Source organism: Pygocentrus nattereri, chromosome 3 (genome assembly GCF_015220715.1).
Source record: "Pygocentrus nattereri isolate fPygNat1 chromosome 3, fPygNat1.pri, whole genome shotgun sequence".
Lineage (NCBI taxonomy): Eukaryota > Metazoa > Chordata > Actinopteri > Characiformes > Serrasalmidae > Pygocentrus > Pygocentrus nattereri.
Genome location: NC_051213.1, coordinates 48,633,787 through 48,650,090, shown reverse-complemented (window position 1 = coordinate 48,650,090; position 16,304 = coordinate 48,633,787). Strand labels below are relative to the sequence as shown.

Here is a 16,304-nt window from a genome sequence, read left to right as displayed (position 1 = left end):
GTATTGTGATATAAACCGAGTCCGTTCTACAGTTTCTCATTAGGCTGAATGAATAACCGACTCTAAATGTAGGTATTGTGATATAAACCGAGTCCGTTCTACAGTTTCTCATTAGACTGAATGAATAACCGGCTCTAAATGTAGGTATTGTGATATAAACCGAGTCCGTTCTACAGTTTCTCATTAGACTGAATGAATAACCGGCTCTAAATGTAGGTATTGTGATATAAACCGAGTCCGTTCTACAGTTTCTCATTAGACTGAATGAATAACCGACTCTAAATGTAGGTATTGTGATATAAACCGAGTCCGTTCTACAGTTTCTCATTAGACTGAATGAATAACCGACTCTAAATGTAGGTATTGTGATATAAACCGAGTCTGTTCTACAGTTTCTCATTAGACTGAATGAATAACCGACTCTAAATGTAGGTATTGTGATATAAACCGAGTCCGTTCTACAGTTTCTCATTAGACTGAATGAATAACCGACTCTAAATGTAGGTATTGTGATATAAACCGAGTCTGTTCTACAGTTTCTCATTAGACTGAATGAATAACCGGCTCTAAATGTAGGTATTGTGATATAAACCGAGTCCGTTCTACAGTTTCTCATTAGGCTGAATGAATAACCGACTCTAAATGTAGGTATTGTGATATAAACCGAGTCTGTTCTACAGTTTCTCATTAGACTGAATGAATAACCGACTCTAAATGTAGGTATTGTGATATAAACCGAGTCTGTTCTACAGTTTCTCATTAGGCTGAATGAATAACCGACTCTAAATGTAGGTATTGTGATATAAACCGAGTCCGTTCTACAGTTTCTCATTAGACTGAATGAATAACCGACTCTAAATGTAGGTATTGTGATATAAACCGAGTCAGTTCTACAGTTTTTCTAGGTATTGTGATAACGTGATGGTTTGTGTTTTGCCAACAGGGCGCTGGTGGACATGCTGCGTCACCAGTCCAGCCCCGTCCAGCAGGGCGAACGAAACAACAGCGTGGTTCTGGGTACTGGTGGTGGAGGAGGGGGAGGAGGAGGAGAGGGAACCCTCGGACGACCACCCAAAAACCTGTACCCCACCCTGCAGAGCAAAGACAACCGACGTGAGTGGAAATGCGACACAGTTGTCAGCATGAATGTGAAATCATGACGTTCTCCTTATCTGTGAGTGAAACTCAGGGAGGATCATTTTCTCTCCATGATAGATGGGGGTGGTGGGGGGTGGAGGTGAATCTGGTAATATTATCATTACCTTTTGCCGGAGGATTTGATGAATAATTCTTAACAAGACAACAGACAAAAATTTCTATTTTACATTTTCTGGAACCTTAAATCGCAGGTTTATTATCCATTTAGTTCATTTGACGTTTTTCACTCAGAAGCTGCTATTAATTATTCATTACCTGCTGTAAATTATTCAATATCTAGTAGAATTTATTCATGATATGCAACATCCTGTTTAGTAACTACTATGAATATTCATTTCCTACACTCTTACAAAAGATGGTTTTCAGGGTTCTTTAGTAAAGAAAATGGTTCCATATGAGCACCTGAAAAACCCTTTGTATGAGTAAAAGGTTCTCTGCATCATGAAAGGGTTCTGCAGATGGATAGAATCATTAGAAGAACTATTTTTGGAGCTATATAGAACTCTTTTCAAAAAGGTTCTATATAGAAGCATCTACAGCACCACTATTCTGAGGAACCCTTTAATCATGCCAAGGGTTCTTTGAGTGTTCATGGTTCTATGTACAACCATTTTCTTTACTAAAGAACCATCGTTTTTAAGAGTTATGTTATAAATTATTCAATATATATTATGATTTATTCAGTAACTACTGTAAATTATGTAGCATCTACTATAGAATATTCCATATCTACAACCCCAATTCCAATGAAGTTGGGACGTTGTGTAAAACATAAAAACAGAATACGATGATTTGCAAATCCTTTTCAACCTGTATTCAATTGAATACACTACAAAGACGAGATATTTAATGTTCAAACAGATAAACTTTATAGTTTTTTGCAAATATTCACTCATTTTGAATTTGCCTGCAACACGTTCCAAAGAAGTTGGGACAGGGGCAAAAAAAGACTGGGAAAGTTGAGGAATGCTCAAAAAACACCTGTTTGGAACATTCCACAGGTGAACAGGTTAATTGGAAACAGGTGAGTGTCATGATTGGGTATAAAGGGAGCGTCCCTGAAAGGCTCAGTCGTTCACAAGCGAGGACGGGCGAGGTTCACCACTTAGTGATCAACTGCGTGAGCAAATAGTCCAACAGTTTAAGATCAACGTTTCTCAACGTGCAACTGCAGGAATTTAGGGATTTCATCATCTACAGTCCATAATATCATCAAAAGATTCAGAGAATCTGGAGAAATCTCTGCAGGTAAGCGGCAAGGCAGAAAACCAACACTGAATGGCCGTGACCTTCGACCCCTCAGGCGGCACTGCATTAAAAACCGACATCATTCTGTAACGGATATTCCCACATGGGCTCAGGAACACTTCAGAAAACCACTGTCAGTGAACACAGTTCGTCGCTCCGTCTACAAGTGCAGGTTAAAACTCTGCCATGCAAAGCGAAGCCACATATCAACACCACCCAGAAACGCCGCCGGCTTCTCTGGGCCGAGCTCATCTGAGATGGACTGACGCAGAGTGGAAAAGTGTCCTGTGGTCTGACGCGTCCACATTTCACACTGTTTCTGGAAATCATGGACGTCGTGTCCTCCGGGCCAAAGAGGAAAAGGACTGTCCGGATTGTTTTCAGCGCAAAGTTCAAAAGCCAGCATCTCTGATGGTGTGGGGGAGGTTAGTGCCCATGGCAGGGGTAACCTGCACATCTGTGAGGCTCCATTAATGCTGAAAGGTACATACAGGATTTGGAGCAACATCTGCTGCCATCCAAGCAGCGGAAAGGAAAGGTGATGTAACACAGTGGGAAACATGCCCCTGTCCCAACTTCTTTGGAACGTGGTGCAGGCATCAAATTCAAAATGAGTGAATATTTGCAAAAACAACAATAAAGTTTATCCGTTTGATCATTAAATATCGCGTCTTTGTAGTGTATTCAGTTGAATAGAGGTTGAAAAGGATTTGCAGATCATCGTATTCTGTTTTTATTTATGTTTTATACAACGTCCCAACTTCATTGGAGTTGGGGTTGTATTATGAATTATTCAGTAACACTATATTATATATATTATAATATATAATATATAACTCTATATTTAAATAATGCTAGAAATGATTAATTATCTACTATGAATTATTTAGTACCTTCTGTAAAGTCAGTATATAGATTCTGTATTAATGAGAGTGAGAAACTGAAATGTGGACCCACCTACAGACCCTTAGAGTTTAAGGGGTAAACTCAGCTCATTGACTAAGAAAAGAGTTTTGATAGAAAATATAGTAACTGAATTAAAAACCCTTGTTTATTTAAATATTCAATGAATTATACTGAGTTTTATATATATATATATAAAAACAATGGTTTTAGGCATGTAGGTAGTTTTTTAAACAGTTTCCCTCAGCAGGGAGTTTATCACAATATACATTAGAATAAAGTCATATTCATAATTCAAATAAACAGAAAAACAATAAAGTAACGAGAATTTCTCAGGTCCATATTTTTCCTTGACACCTTCACAGCCGCCACAGAGACTCGTTAATATCAACAATTACATCATGAGCTCAATTTACTGAGCACTGATTGGTCAAACCAGGAGCTGCTTTTTAACTACATATAATACTGGGCTTCCTCGAGGAGGAGAGGCTTGGAGATGGGTAAACAAACACACTAACGTCCAGAAAATCACTATATATATATATCTTCTTCTTCTTCTTCTTTCTTCTTCTTCTTCTATTCTATCTTCTTCTTTCCTATCCACTGCCTCCTCTACTTTTACACCAACCATCTCCATGTCCACCTTCACTACATCCATAAACCTTCTCTGAGGTCTACCTCTTCTCCTTCTACCCGGCAGCTCCATCTCCAACATTCTTTGCCCAATATATCCACTATTCCTCCTCAACACATGTCCAAACCATCTCAACCTGGCCTCTCTGGCTTTATCTCCAAACTGCTCCACCTTCACTGTCCCTCTGATCTGCTCATTTCTAATCTTGTCCATCCTTGTCACTCCCAACGAAAATCTCAGCATCTTCATCTCCGCCACCTCCAGCTCAGCCTCCTGTCTTTTAGACAGAGCCACAGTCTCCAAACCAAACATCATAGCAGGACGTACTGCTGTCTTGTAGACCTTCCCTTTCACTCTTACTGCTATCCTTCTGTCACACATCAGCCCTGACACCCGTCTCCACCCACTCCATCCTGCCTGCACCCTCTTCTTCACCTCTTTTCTACACTGTGTTCTGCGAATGGTGTTCTACCCAACACCATTCGCCAAACGTGTCTGATCTATAGTCGGACCAAATCAGACTGAGCCATAAAACTGAGCCAATATCAGGTTCAGCTCAGTTTGGTCAGTTTCTCCAGATCAGTATTAATGTTGTTTTGTTCCAGCCGGTCTGTGAAGCTTCTTACAGCCTGTTTAGTTTGGCGAATGGTGTTGGGTTCATTTCTGGCTGATTCCAGGTTGTTCAGCTGTTCTTCTGTCACAGCTGCCGAAATTAAGTAGTAAAAACGTTCAAACGGCTTGAGCGTTTCCTACAGCGGTCAAAGCCGTTGCTTAGCAACGGTTTCTCAGCGGAGTGATACAAGGTTTGTGAACCTACTACCAGTTGTATAAAAATGACTAATTGATCCTGTTCTAAGTAACCAGTATGAATATCAATGTGTTCTTTACCTCTACTTCAGGACTTCCATTACACAGCTCAGAGTCAGAATGCACTCATCATTCAAAAGGAACGGGGTGGACAAAGATGCTCATGTAATCAGAAGCCACAGCTGCAGAATCTGCCCCGGGGTGGGGGGGTGGAGGGGGGGATAAGCGTGTGCTGCCGTGCTCCTCATGTTTGTGCACATGGGCATTTAGGTGCCCGCGAGTCCTGGCATATGCTCATCATGCCTCCGGAGGCTGGTCCAAAATGTATTTATTAATTATTTTTAAATTACAATTTTATTAAAATGAACAAATATTCAGTTTACTTGGACTGCATTACTATGACAGGCCGACTAATCTTATGTAAGGAAACAGCCGCAGCCTTAACTGATAGTTCACAGCGCTGACTAAAAGGAACTGGGCCATTCACAGTGGAGACACTCAGAAAGCAAAGATTACTTTGATTAGATTGAAGCTCATAGATTACAGGCTATTAAAGGGCCGGTATTCTGTCTTATTCTGCTATTTTACTTTTTCCTCTTGAGGTTATGACCTTACGATGCTTCCACTTATGACCTTTGTGTGGTTTTCTGTACCGCGAAGGGCCTTAATTCATTTTATCATGAACATTTTTTATTTCTCTTCGTGCCTTCTAATAAAACAGGCTGTTTTTGTGCCTGAGCCTTTAAGACTCATTCATATATTTAACCTTTAATTTAACCTGGCAAGTCATTAAGAGCATATTTTTATTTACAACGGCGGGCTGGCAAGCAGCGGAAGCCGCTTGTAGGAAAAGAGGAATACAATAATAATGAAAAAGCAGCAGACAAACCAAATAACACAGCAGTCGATTACAAAAACAAAACAAACAACGTAAAACTAAAAACACCAAAAATGAGCACAGCTGTCACAGACATGTGTTGAGCCTAAAATCAATGTAATGTATGGAAAATATATGCAAATGTGCCTAAATTAAAGGCTGAAACACTCCTCATAACATAAAGGGTAAATGGGCAGAGCTAAACGTCTGAAGGCTGATATATGAATTAAAAAACGTCTCTTTTTTTGCACCTCAGTTTACATGTTTGGACCTGGGTAAGGTGGGGGGGGGGGGGTCGAGTGGGGGCAGTCAGGTTGGTGGGAAGGCTCACTTTATTTGGATAGTCCACTGTAGTCCCCTTTAGATTATCAACAGATGTTCGCACTGTTAACAAACTATCCGTTGAAACTAAACAGTGGTGGGGGTAGGGTTAGGATCTGGACCAGGCTTAGGACCAGGGTGAGGGTTGGGTTTAGGTTTTGGGTTGAGGTCACGGTTTAGAGCCAGCTTTAGAGTCAACGAAAATGATGGTTAATTTAGTAGATATTTAGTTTAATGTAACTTGAAAGTAAATTAAATATCTCCAAAGCATCTAAAGTGGACTCTCCAAGTAAAGTGTTACCAATAGTTGATATAATAACTGCTAATTCACCTTTAACCCTGAAGGCTGGCGACGCAGACTGCTGGTCACCATAGCAACGCAGTCTCGTCTAGCTAGCTCGTAGCTAAGGTAAAGGCAAAGAGAGAGATTTAAGGCAAACATCGAAAATTGGGAGACGAATGGACTTATTTGCATCTATAATCACTCCAGCTGGTTTCCTGATACGTTTAATCTGCAACGAGAAACTGTCAAGCAAGAAAAGTCGTGAAGCTTTTCGTTCTCACCTCTTGTTTAAGAACTTAAGCATAAGAATTTAAGGTTAATGTTAGCTAGCAGTTCCATTCAAGTTTGATTAAGAGACCCTTATTAGTCCCACAATGGGTCACCTCCACATTTAACCCATCCATGAAGTGAAACACCACATACACACTAGGGGGCAGTGAGCACACTTGCCCAGAGCGGTGGGCAGCCCTATCCACAGCGCCCAGGGAGCAGTTGAGGGTTAGGTGTCTTGCTCAAGGACACCTCAGTCATGCACTGTCGGCTCTGGTGCTCGAACTGGCGACCTTCCAGTAACAAGCCTGGTTCCCTAACCTCCGGCCCACGACCGCCCCGAGGTGAAACGGGAATATACGAACAAGAAGACGTGAGAAAAGCGGCTGAGCTAAAGCTTAAAGCAGAGCAGTCTGCATTTTCGTTTATATTATATTTTAAGCCTATGCTAGTACATCAGCACACACTGCGACCGATTTACAGCCACGGACATTAAATCTTGTGGCTCCCAAAGTGGTTTAATTTCTGTTATAATGACAAAAAGGACTCTTCTTAACATTTGGGCCTAACGCTTGTCCCACAATAACATCTCCTCACAGGCCTGTCTTGTGCTCTTCTGCTCCACAGTGGGAAACCTGCAGCACAACTTCATCCACACGTCAGGGTCCAGCCCCAAACACACTGCCACCATCGGTAAGCTTGTCTCATCAATGATACGGAAAAGCTTCCACATGCTCTTACAGCTCTGGAGAGACCTTCTCTTAATTTGAAATAGTTCACATTCAGACACTTTTGCTGTTGTTTATCCCCTTAAACGGTCAGGGTGGGCCCAAAATGTGATTACACACTCCTATAGTCTAAGAACAGCTCAGCCAGTTTGTGTTGAAGGCCCTGTAGTTACTAAAGAATAAGCCTTAGAATGCAAAAAGCTGGGATTTTAAGGGGTAAATATTCTTCCAATGAATACGTCCACTTCAAATTCACACGCCGTGTCTTATGAAACAGTATGTATATATAAGCAAACACAAAGATGGGTTTAAAGATGAAAATGGGGAAAAAACTTTAGCACTTTGTAGTTCTACAGTTACAGACTGTAGTCCATCTGTGTCTCTGCATAGTTTGTTACCCTGTTCTTCTGAGGTCAGGACCCCCATGGACCCTCACAGAGCAGGTACTATTTAGGTGGTGGGTCTTTCTCAGCACTGCAGTAACACTGATGTGGTGGTGGTGGTGGTGTGTTAGAGTGTGTTGCGCTGGTCTGAGTGGATCAGACACAGCAGTGCTGCTGGAGTTTTTGAGCACCTCAGTGTCGCTGCTGGACTGAGAACAGTTCGCCAACCAAAAATATCCAGCCAGCAGCGTCCTGTGGGCAGCGTCCTGTGACCCCTGATGAAGGACTAGAGGACGCGCAACATAAACACCTACAAGGTGGACCGACAAAGTAGTAGTGTCTAATAGAGTGGACAGTGAGTGGACACAGTGTTTAAAACTCCAGCAGCACTATAAGCATTATAACAATAACAGCTTCACTCTTTTTCTGGGGTCACACTAGCTGACCTGGGAAACTGAACCAGTCCGACCAGTTTTATCAATATTTGTAAAAGGCCTGCTGACCTTAGCAATGCACCGTGAAGGTCACTTGGGGTCTTCTTTATGACGCAGTACGCTGTCCACTCTATCTTAGACACATGTCAGAATAAAAGCCGGTTGTTAAAATTGGCGGTTGTTCCGAGTGACATGTCAGGAAATCACACCAAAGGCTGAACATGTTTAAAGCTGCCCTTTTTGGCAACATGTTGTGTTATTTTAAATGTTTCAGAGATAAAATCCGACCTGTTGCATTTAGAATTTTATAGTAACCCTTTTTAATGCTTGATGTGCAAGGTTTTTTTAGAATAATGTGATACATGCAAAAGTTTTGGCACCCCTGGTCAAACCTCATGATTTTCTAAGTGTAGAGAAGTTAAGGTCCTCTCCGGGGGACACACTTCGGCAGATTTTAATGCACGTTTACTGTTGATTTGGTGTACTACAAAATGAAATGTGGCTTGGGCTCACACACACACACACACACACATTTTCAAAGCCGCTTCTCCCTCAGGGTCGTGGGGGTTGCGGGAGCTTATCCCAGCGGTCATCGGGCGGAAGGCAGGTTACACCCTGGACAGGTCGCCAGTCCGTCGCAGGGCTTGGGCACAATGGGTTTTTTTTTTTATTTAATATTTTTTGGGTTTTTTTTTCAATAAGTTAAAGACATGAGGACTGAGGAAATCTGCTTGTAGCTGTGGTGCACTAGCCCGCTCAAACCGATTACAGGAATCTCTAAAACAGCACTCGCTGGTGTCACTCAACTATTTCAGGTTTTTGATCTCTAGCCACCTCCACTGCTATCATGAATTCATGTCTACTCTTTTCAATCCCTTGTGTTTTTTGTATAATGCTCAGCTTCATTGTAAATGAGGCTCACCCTCAGTGTTCCTCCGAGGGTAAACAAAGGTTGGCTGATTGATGGATTGATTGCATACAGCTGCCCGTGTCTGTGCATAAGTATGTGCCTATTTCCCTTTGTATTCGCTTGTCAATGCGTCTGTGTTCCTGTCTGCAGAGCACGCACCGCGTATGAACAACATGCAGTTGGCCACCGGCGGGACGCTGAAACCAAACAAGCACACAAACGCCATGAAGCCCCAGCCGTCCTTCCACCACTCGCTCCACAACCTGGCCCAGTTACCGCCTTCCTACGAGGCCGCCATGAAGCCCGAGATCAACAGATACTCCTCCCTCAAACGTCTGGGTGAGTCAGCACGAGCATCTTCACTCCAGGGTCTTCAGAAATACACTCCACTGTCCAAAATATCCAGACAGCCCTTCTAATGAGTGAATCCATTGAATTCAAAAACAATAAAATATCTATTTTTAATTAAATATAAGACCTACATGATTTGTGCGTCGTCGCACTCTGCTTTTATTTATATTTTTTAGAAATAGCGTTAAGGTACAGTGCATTGTTCACAACCTATATCATTTCCAGGTGAATAGGTGTACTCTCAGTTAAAAAGGCTGCTATATTACTATATTATACTGTCACTGTGGATTGTATTAATAATCAAGTAGCCTAGTGAATATTTTAAATAGTCAATGTAATCATATACATTTAATTTCTAGCTGCAAACACTTTATTTTACTTTATGAACACAAAACTGTGTTAGTGAGATCCTGCTGGTGTGGGTTTCCTCTCTTTCAACAATACATGCAAAATGAGGCTTTTACACCCCTCTAATCACCATGTCACCACCATACAAGTACACTAGCAACACTCTAGCAACCGCCTAGGAACATCTTAGGAGCCACCTTGCATACTTCAACAAAAACCTTAGCAACAGCCTAGCAACCAACCGCCTAGCAACCCTAGAAACCACTGAAATAACATATGAACCATTCAGCAACATCCTAACTAGCAACCACCTAAGATACGACAGCAGCCTCATGGCAAAATTCTAGCATCCATTTAAGATAACATAGCAACTGCCTAGCGAGACTCTAGCAACCACCTGAAGCACTATGGTAACCTTAGCAACACCCTAGCAACCTCCTAAAATACCATATCAGCGGGTTAGAAACACCCTAGAAACCACCTAAGATACTATGGCAACCACCTAGCAAAGCTTTAGCAACCACTAAGAATAACACAGCAGCTACATGCAAAACAGCTCCCCCTTGTGGAGAATCTTTTGCCTGCTTTATTATAACCTGTGGATTCCCAGTGTTGCACTCAGATTGCAAAGCCAGTTCAATTAACACGTACATTTTAATCCATTAATGTTTTTAATTGCTTAATTGTGATAGGCCTAATAGGAATAGTTAGCTGAAGGACATAACCCTGATAGGAGCTCCAGTGCAGCCTTGCTTAAAAATATCATGAGGATTCATTTTAAGGCAGCGTCAGAGTTGCACAAGAATGTCAAGTAACTCCAAATGTTTACTAAGGTCATTCTAATGAGGGCAGATTGCAGCAAGGCAACGTCATTCTAGCGCAGATGCTTCTAGCCTTCAGGCTTCTCTCTGCAAACTGCCTAGATGGAAAGAGAGGAAGAGAGGGGGGGGGGGCGTTTAGTTGAAAGACAATAACAGATGCAAGCAAAAAAGGGCCAACATGATATTTAACTATGTGGGTTTTTATTTATCAGTCATTTAAAGTTTATACATCAATAAGACGATTTACCCGAAGGTATCGATGTCTCGGCTGAAGGCGACAGATGGTCTTTCATCACTCACAGAAGAATCGCTAGAGTTAAAGTAATACCTACAGCGTTAAACTGGTTTCCAGGGTAGCAATACGCCTTCACTGTGCACTGTGATGAAGGGCAACTCTGTGGATTTTTCTAAATTTCTGCATTATTAACTGGTTAATATGTAAACAGAGTCATTCAGAGCGGTTTGGTGTGAAATGCTCCGTTCTAGAGAAACTTGCCAAGTCAGACCCGTTCCTACATGCAATGGATATGAAACGCGGTCTTATGTCTCAGAAGTTGCAGGAGTTTTGAAGCAAAACGTATTTTTAACCGTAATCATGGTGGAGGGATACATGCAGGTCGTTCTAAGGCCTGAAGAAAATTCCAGATTTTCCACTATTTTACCATCATCTGCATTCCATATAAATGGACCAGTGGACAGAAATTAGCTTGCCTGGTCTCATGAATTGTGAAAGGACTGAGCAAAATGATTATGACTGGATCTCTAATATATATATATGTGACTTTTGCACAGTACTGTAAGTGTATATGACTAGTAGGTGTGTGAAAATGCATCAGTGCATCAGTGATGGATCGATCTGAGCAACCAGATAGGAACATCTTAGCAACCACCTAAAATACTACGGCAACCACCTCACAAAATTTTAGCAACCATTTAAGATAACCGCCTAGTTAGACCCCAGCAACCACCAGAAACACAATAGCAACCACCTGGGTACACCCTAGCAATCACGTTGGATACCTTAGCAACCACTTAGCAAAATACCATGTTAACTGGTTAGAAACACTCTAGAAACCACCTGGAAGGACATATAAACTGCTTAGCAACACCCTAGCAACCACCCAAGATACTATAGCAACCACCTAGTAAAGTTTTATCAACCGTTTAAGATAACACAACAACTGCGTAGTAAGACTCTAGCAACCACCAGAAACACTATAGCAACCTAGGTACACCCTAGCAATCACTTTGGACACCTTAGCAACCACTTAGCAACACCATAGAAACATCCTAAAATACCATATTAACTGGTTAAAAACACCCTAGAATCCACCTGGAATAACATATTAACTGTTTTGCAACACCCTAGCAACGACCTAAAATATTATAGCAACACCATAGCAACCATCTGGCAACACCCTAGCAATCACTTTTGATACCTTTGCATCCTCCTAAAATACCATATCAGCTGGCAACAAACACCCTAGAAACCACCAGGAATAACATATGAACTGCTTAGCAACCACCTGAAACACTATAGCAACCATCTAGCAACACCCTAGCAATGCAGTGGAATTAAGTTGCGCAGTCACTCTGCTTTTTCTTCAGCAAATGTACCGTCCAGTTGTTATTATTATGGTTAACCATTCAAGCTTTTGTCAAAAGTGTATTATCTCTTCCTGATTGTCTGTCTGTGAAAACTTCACATTAAACATATTTTCTTCCGCCTGAATCACAGAAAAAGGAGGTTTGGAGGAATACTCCGGTTACTGCACCACTAAACGGAGACCCAACAATGCCCCTCCATCCTTCCACTCTTCTCAACACCACCTGCCTTGGGGTGGCGACTATACCCTCGGGGGACGGGGCACGCTCCCCACCCACGCCACCCGCCCCCGGATACCCCACCCGCAGTCCGCCCCCAGCCACACTCCTAACCCCTACCCCCTCGACCCGCCAGAATCGAAGCACAACCCGAACTACGACACGCTCTCCAAGCCGCCCCGGCGAGTCAAGTCCACCGACCAGCTCCTGGCACTCGCCGACGGAAACACGCTGTCCAGGATGAACAAGAACCAGCAGCACCAGTACTACAAAAACGCCAAGAACTCCAACAACCAGAACACCCTGCGCAAGTCCAAGGACAGGCTGCTGATGTCACCGGACCACCTGGAGGAGGAGGTGGGCGTGGGTGGTGTCGAATACGGAGGTGGGGGGAGCGGCATGGGCATGGGCGACTACACAGGGGGAGGAGGCATGGTTCCCACGCTGCCCCGCGTCAGCCACCAGAAGGCTCAGTCGCAACAGAACGTGTGCGCCACGCCCTCACTCGACCGCCACCACATGATCAAGATGAACTCCCACCCCACCTCGGGCCGGGAGCAAGAGCGGAACGCGGCCGCCATGTCAGGCCACCTGGGTGGGGGCGGAGGCGGAGGCGTGGGCTGGAGCGACATGCAGGGGACGGGGGTCGTCATGGGTACGGGAACACTAGCAGGACACAGCGCCAGGAGGCTGGCGTTCGCGGCAAAGCGGCAGAACACCATCGAGCAACTACACTTTATCCCTGGAGGGGGAGGGGCCAGTGGAGGAGGCGTGGCTGGGAACCAGGGGGTTAGAACAGGGAGCAAGAACGAAGTAACTGTGTGAGCAAGAGGATGGGGAGAGAGAGAGAGAGAGAGAGAGAGAGAAGGAAAATGAAGGAGAAGTGGGAAGATGGCGGAGGGAAGAGTGGGCAGAAGAGGGAGTGAAGTACCGAGAGAAGAGTGTAAAGAAGGAGTGGGCGGATGGTAGAGAGGCAGAGGAAGAGAAACAGAAAGAGAGTGAGGGAGAGACGGAGAGCGAGGAGATGAAAGGAAGAGCGGAGAAGCCGAGGGAAGCGCAGAAGCTGTACATACGGAGAGAAGACAACGGTCTAAAGCTTCAAAAGATGTTTTCTTTTTTTTTTCTCTTTGTAAAATTTCAGCCATAATTACAGTATAATAATTCTGTATATGTTTGAAGTTCGACGATAGCCACCTTCATGAACAAACATACATGTATACATACATGAAGAAGCAGAACAGTCTGTTGTTTGGCTGGAAACCTGGTGGAGGCGCAGAATTTCATGCCACTGTGTCTTGTTTTTACTGGATATTTACATGACGTTTAATGCCATTATAGAGCCATATGTTCGGGAAATGTCCAATGGAACATTCACCAAAAAATGACAAAGAAAAGAAAAAGCTAGAAATATATACATGGAAAGGGAGAAAACCGGCAGACACGTGTGCAATGTGCTTACATCAGAAGATCCCTTTGGAACATGGATTGGTCATTCCAAATGTCCCGGAGACAGTATCAAAAGAGGTCAAACATCAAATGGAGTCCACCTTCATGAGAGCTTTTTAATGTACCACCCTATACAATATACTGCCACAACAAAGCGACTCAACATTGCATCCGAAAAACTATTGCCACGACCTTCTTGCAGTCTGCAGTATGAGATTAAATGGATTGTATTCCTAAGAAAGCCCACAAGATTACTGCCTTTGTCATACGCCATAAACTCTTCACATCTTCTGCCGGACCCGGCGGTGAACGTACTGCTCTTTTGAAACTAGTTTTGATGGGATATTGATATAGCTCACACAAAAAAACACCTATCCTCAACTTTCTCCATGGAGTAAGGTCATTTATTTATATATTTACCCCCCTTATATCTCAAGGAAGGGACTGGCAACCTCTCTTATCAATAAAAGCCATTCTGATTGGGCAGAAAAGCCCAGCCCTGAGGGAAAAAACGACAGATAAGTCAGACAATCATCACGATGAACTCATTAATGATGGCACTTTTGTTCAGATTCTGCAACGTCCGAGCGCGTGGGCTGAAGGAGGATGGCTGCGAACGCTGGAGGACATTTCTGTAAGGCTGTGAACATCATGTTCATGGATGCTATGTATGCTGTATGTGTTGTAGAGATGTTCTTAAAGGGGAACTTTCCAAAATTGCTGCATATTTCAGCCGTTGCACCGGTCATTCAGAGTGATCTCATGTGAAGTGGTTCATTGTAGGGCCTTGGATTCCTCTACAGTGGTGGTGATAGGAACCAGGGGTTGAGATGTCTACAGGCCACCGCATAATAGTTGTGTTGCGCAGCATCCAGTAGTTCAAAACTGTTGTTTTTGATGAAAGTAAGCTGACATTTTGCGCACTGGTCAATTCCTCAGCACACCTGCCATCGCTATGTTAAGTTAAAGCCATACGAAGAGCACTGAAAGACAGAAAGTTTAGACATAGAAAAATAGTCAGTGCTAGTGCTAATGTTGTGTTACCTCAGCTGACGTCACTAGCCTAGTCTGTTTTTCCCCTCATAGTGGGTTTGTGAAGAGGTAGTAAAATGATGCCAAGCTAGATCAATTATTTTGAAAGTTTACTTTCATTAAAAACAATCTTGAGCCTGATTTTATCCGTGCTCACAGTGCAAAGCATTCTATGTAATATAGCATAGCTGATCCATCACATAGCATCACAAAACCACTGTTTTAAAGAAGATTCACCAACATTTTATGCACAGTTGTCCAGAGTTTTATCATCACTATGTTAAATTAAAGCCATATCAAGAGGACAGGAAGAAATAGTAGATCACTAGTGGCTTGAGATTTACAGAGAAAGGCAGTCAGTCTTTCTGATAAACAGGCTAATGGGGTTGGGATAGTGTAGTGGGTAACACCTCTGCCTTCTACACTGTAGACTGGGGTTCAAGTACCTTACACTATACCAATAAGAGTCCTTGGGCAAGACTCCTAACACCACCTTGGCCTGCCTGTGTAAAACGATCAAATTGTAAGTCGAATGCTGTAAATGTAACGGTAAGTTACCTCTGCTAACATCACTAGCCTAGTCCGCTTTTCACCTTGTATCTTTAAGTGAGTTTGGGAAGAGGAAGTAAGCTTAAAAACGAGTGTGATAAACCATTAAGTGTAAAAAATCAACTCAAACTAGACATTCAGTATAGCAGTACTTTGCTAAGTGATGCTGCACATTGAGGTGCGGCGCTTCCGGTATGTGGTGGTTTTGAAACGCAAAGCCATTTTATTAACAGTGAACCCACACACGTCTTCCCAGTTTATATATGTTATGTTGATGATGGTAAAACAGTGATGAATCTGAAAAACATACGCTTTCTTTGGAGACGGTTTCCTCAATGCCCTGCATGTACCCCTCCACAATGAACATGTTAAAAAAATAATAATTTTAGGCCAAAATTTTACCTTAAAACTTTTGTAAAACCAGCATATTTATAACCATTTCATGTAAAAACATTCTGTTCTTATCCTTATTTTCCTTTTCAAGTTGCATTTTCAAGTATTTTACTAAGAAAATGTGGTGTCATGTCATGAAATTGGCCTGCAGTCTAGATTTGAACCCTACCTACCTTTGTTATTTGCACATTGCCGCATATTTATCAAAGATTCCCGGAGTACGAATACTGATCTTGGACCAGTTTATGCCTTTTACAATGGTCTGTCGACTCACATGGACTGACGAGACGTCAGATCAGTATTTTTACTCGGACACTTGATAAATGTGGGCTTAGGGTTTAGGGTTAGGGTTAGGGTTAGGTCTTCTTGGCCCCTGGCCCACTACAAACACTGCACTTTGGCCAAAAGTTTAGGCACCCCTGTCCTTGTTTGAGAGGCATTGAACTTTTTAGGCATCTGGTTCCCTTCACCACCAACACTTCCCTAGAATCAAACCATTCTGAATGACTTTGCTGACATTTTGGAGAAAAAAACTTGGTGGAACTGTGCGAATGCCTCAAACTGTTAAACGTGGCTCAGACGAG

General features: G+C 42.8%; 1 protein-coding gene across 3 annotated transcripts in view; it reads left to right on the top strand.

Moving 5' to 3' along the window:
• Window positions 1-14,243, top strand: part of LOC108437478 (protein shisa-7) — a 38,773-nt gene extending 24,530 nt beyond the window's left edge. For 2 of the 3 annotated variants that reach the window (XM_017714588.2, XM_037537164.1), the window contains 4 exons: window positions 944-1,113; window positions 7,129-7,194; window positions 9,107-9,295; window positions 12,215-14,243. In XM_017714588.2, coding sequence (XP_017570077.2) covers window positions 944-1,113; window positions 7,129-7,194; window positions 9,107-9,295; window positions 12,215-13,125 — 1,336 coding nt within the window. In that variant the 3' untranslated portion in view covers window positions 13,126-14,243. The remainder of the gene's footprint in view (window positions 1-943; window positions 1,114-7,128; window positions 7,195-9,106; window positions 9,296-12,214) is intronic. The other variant, XM_017714591.2, reaches the window with a different exon arrangement.
• The last annotated feature ends 2,061 nt before the right edge of the window (window positions 14,244-16,304 follow it).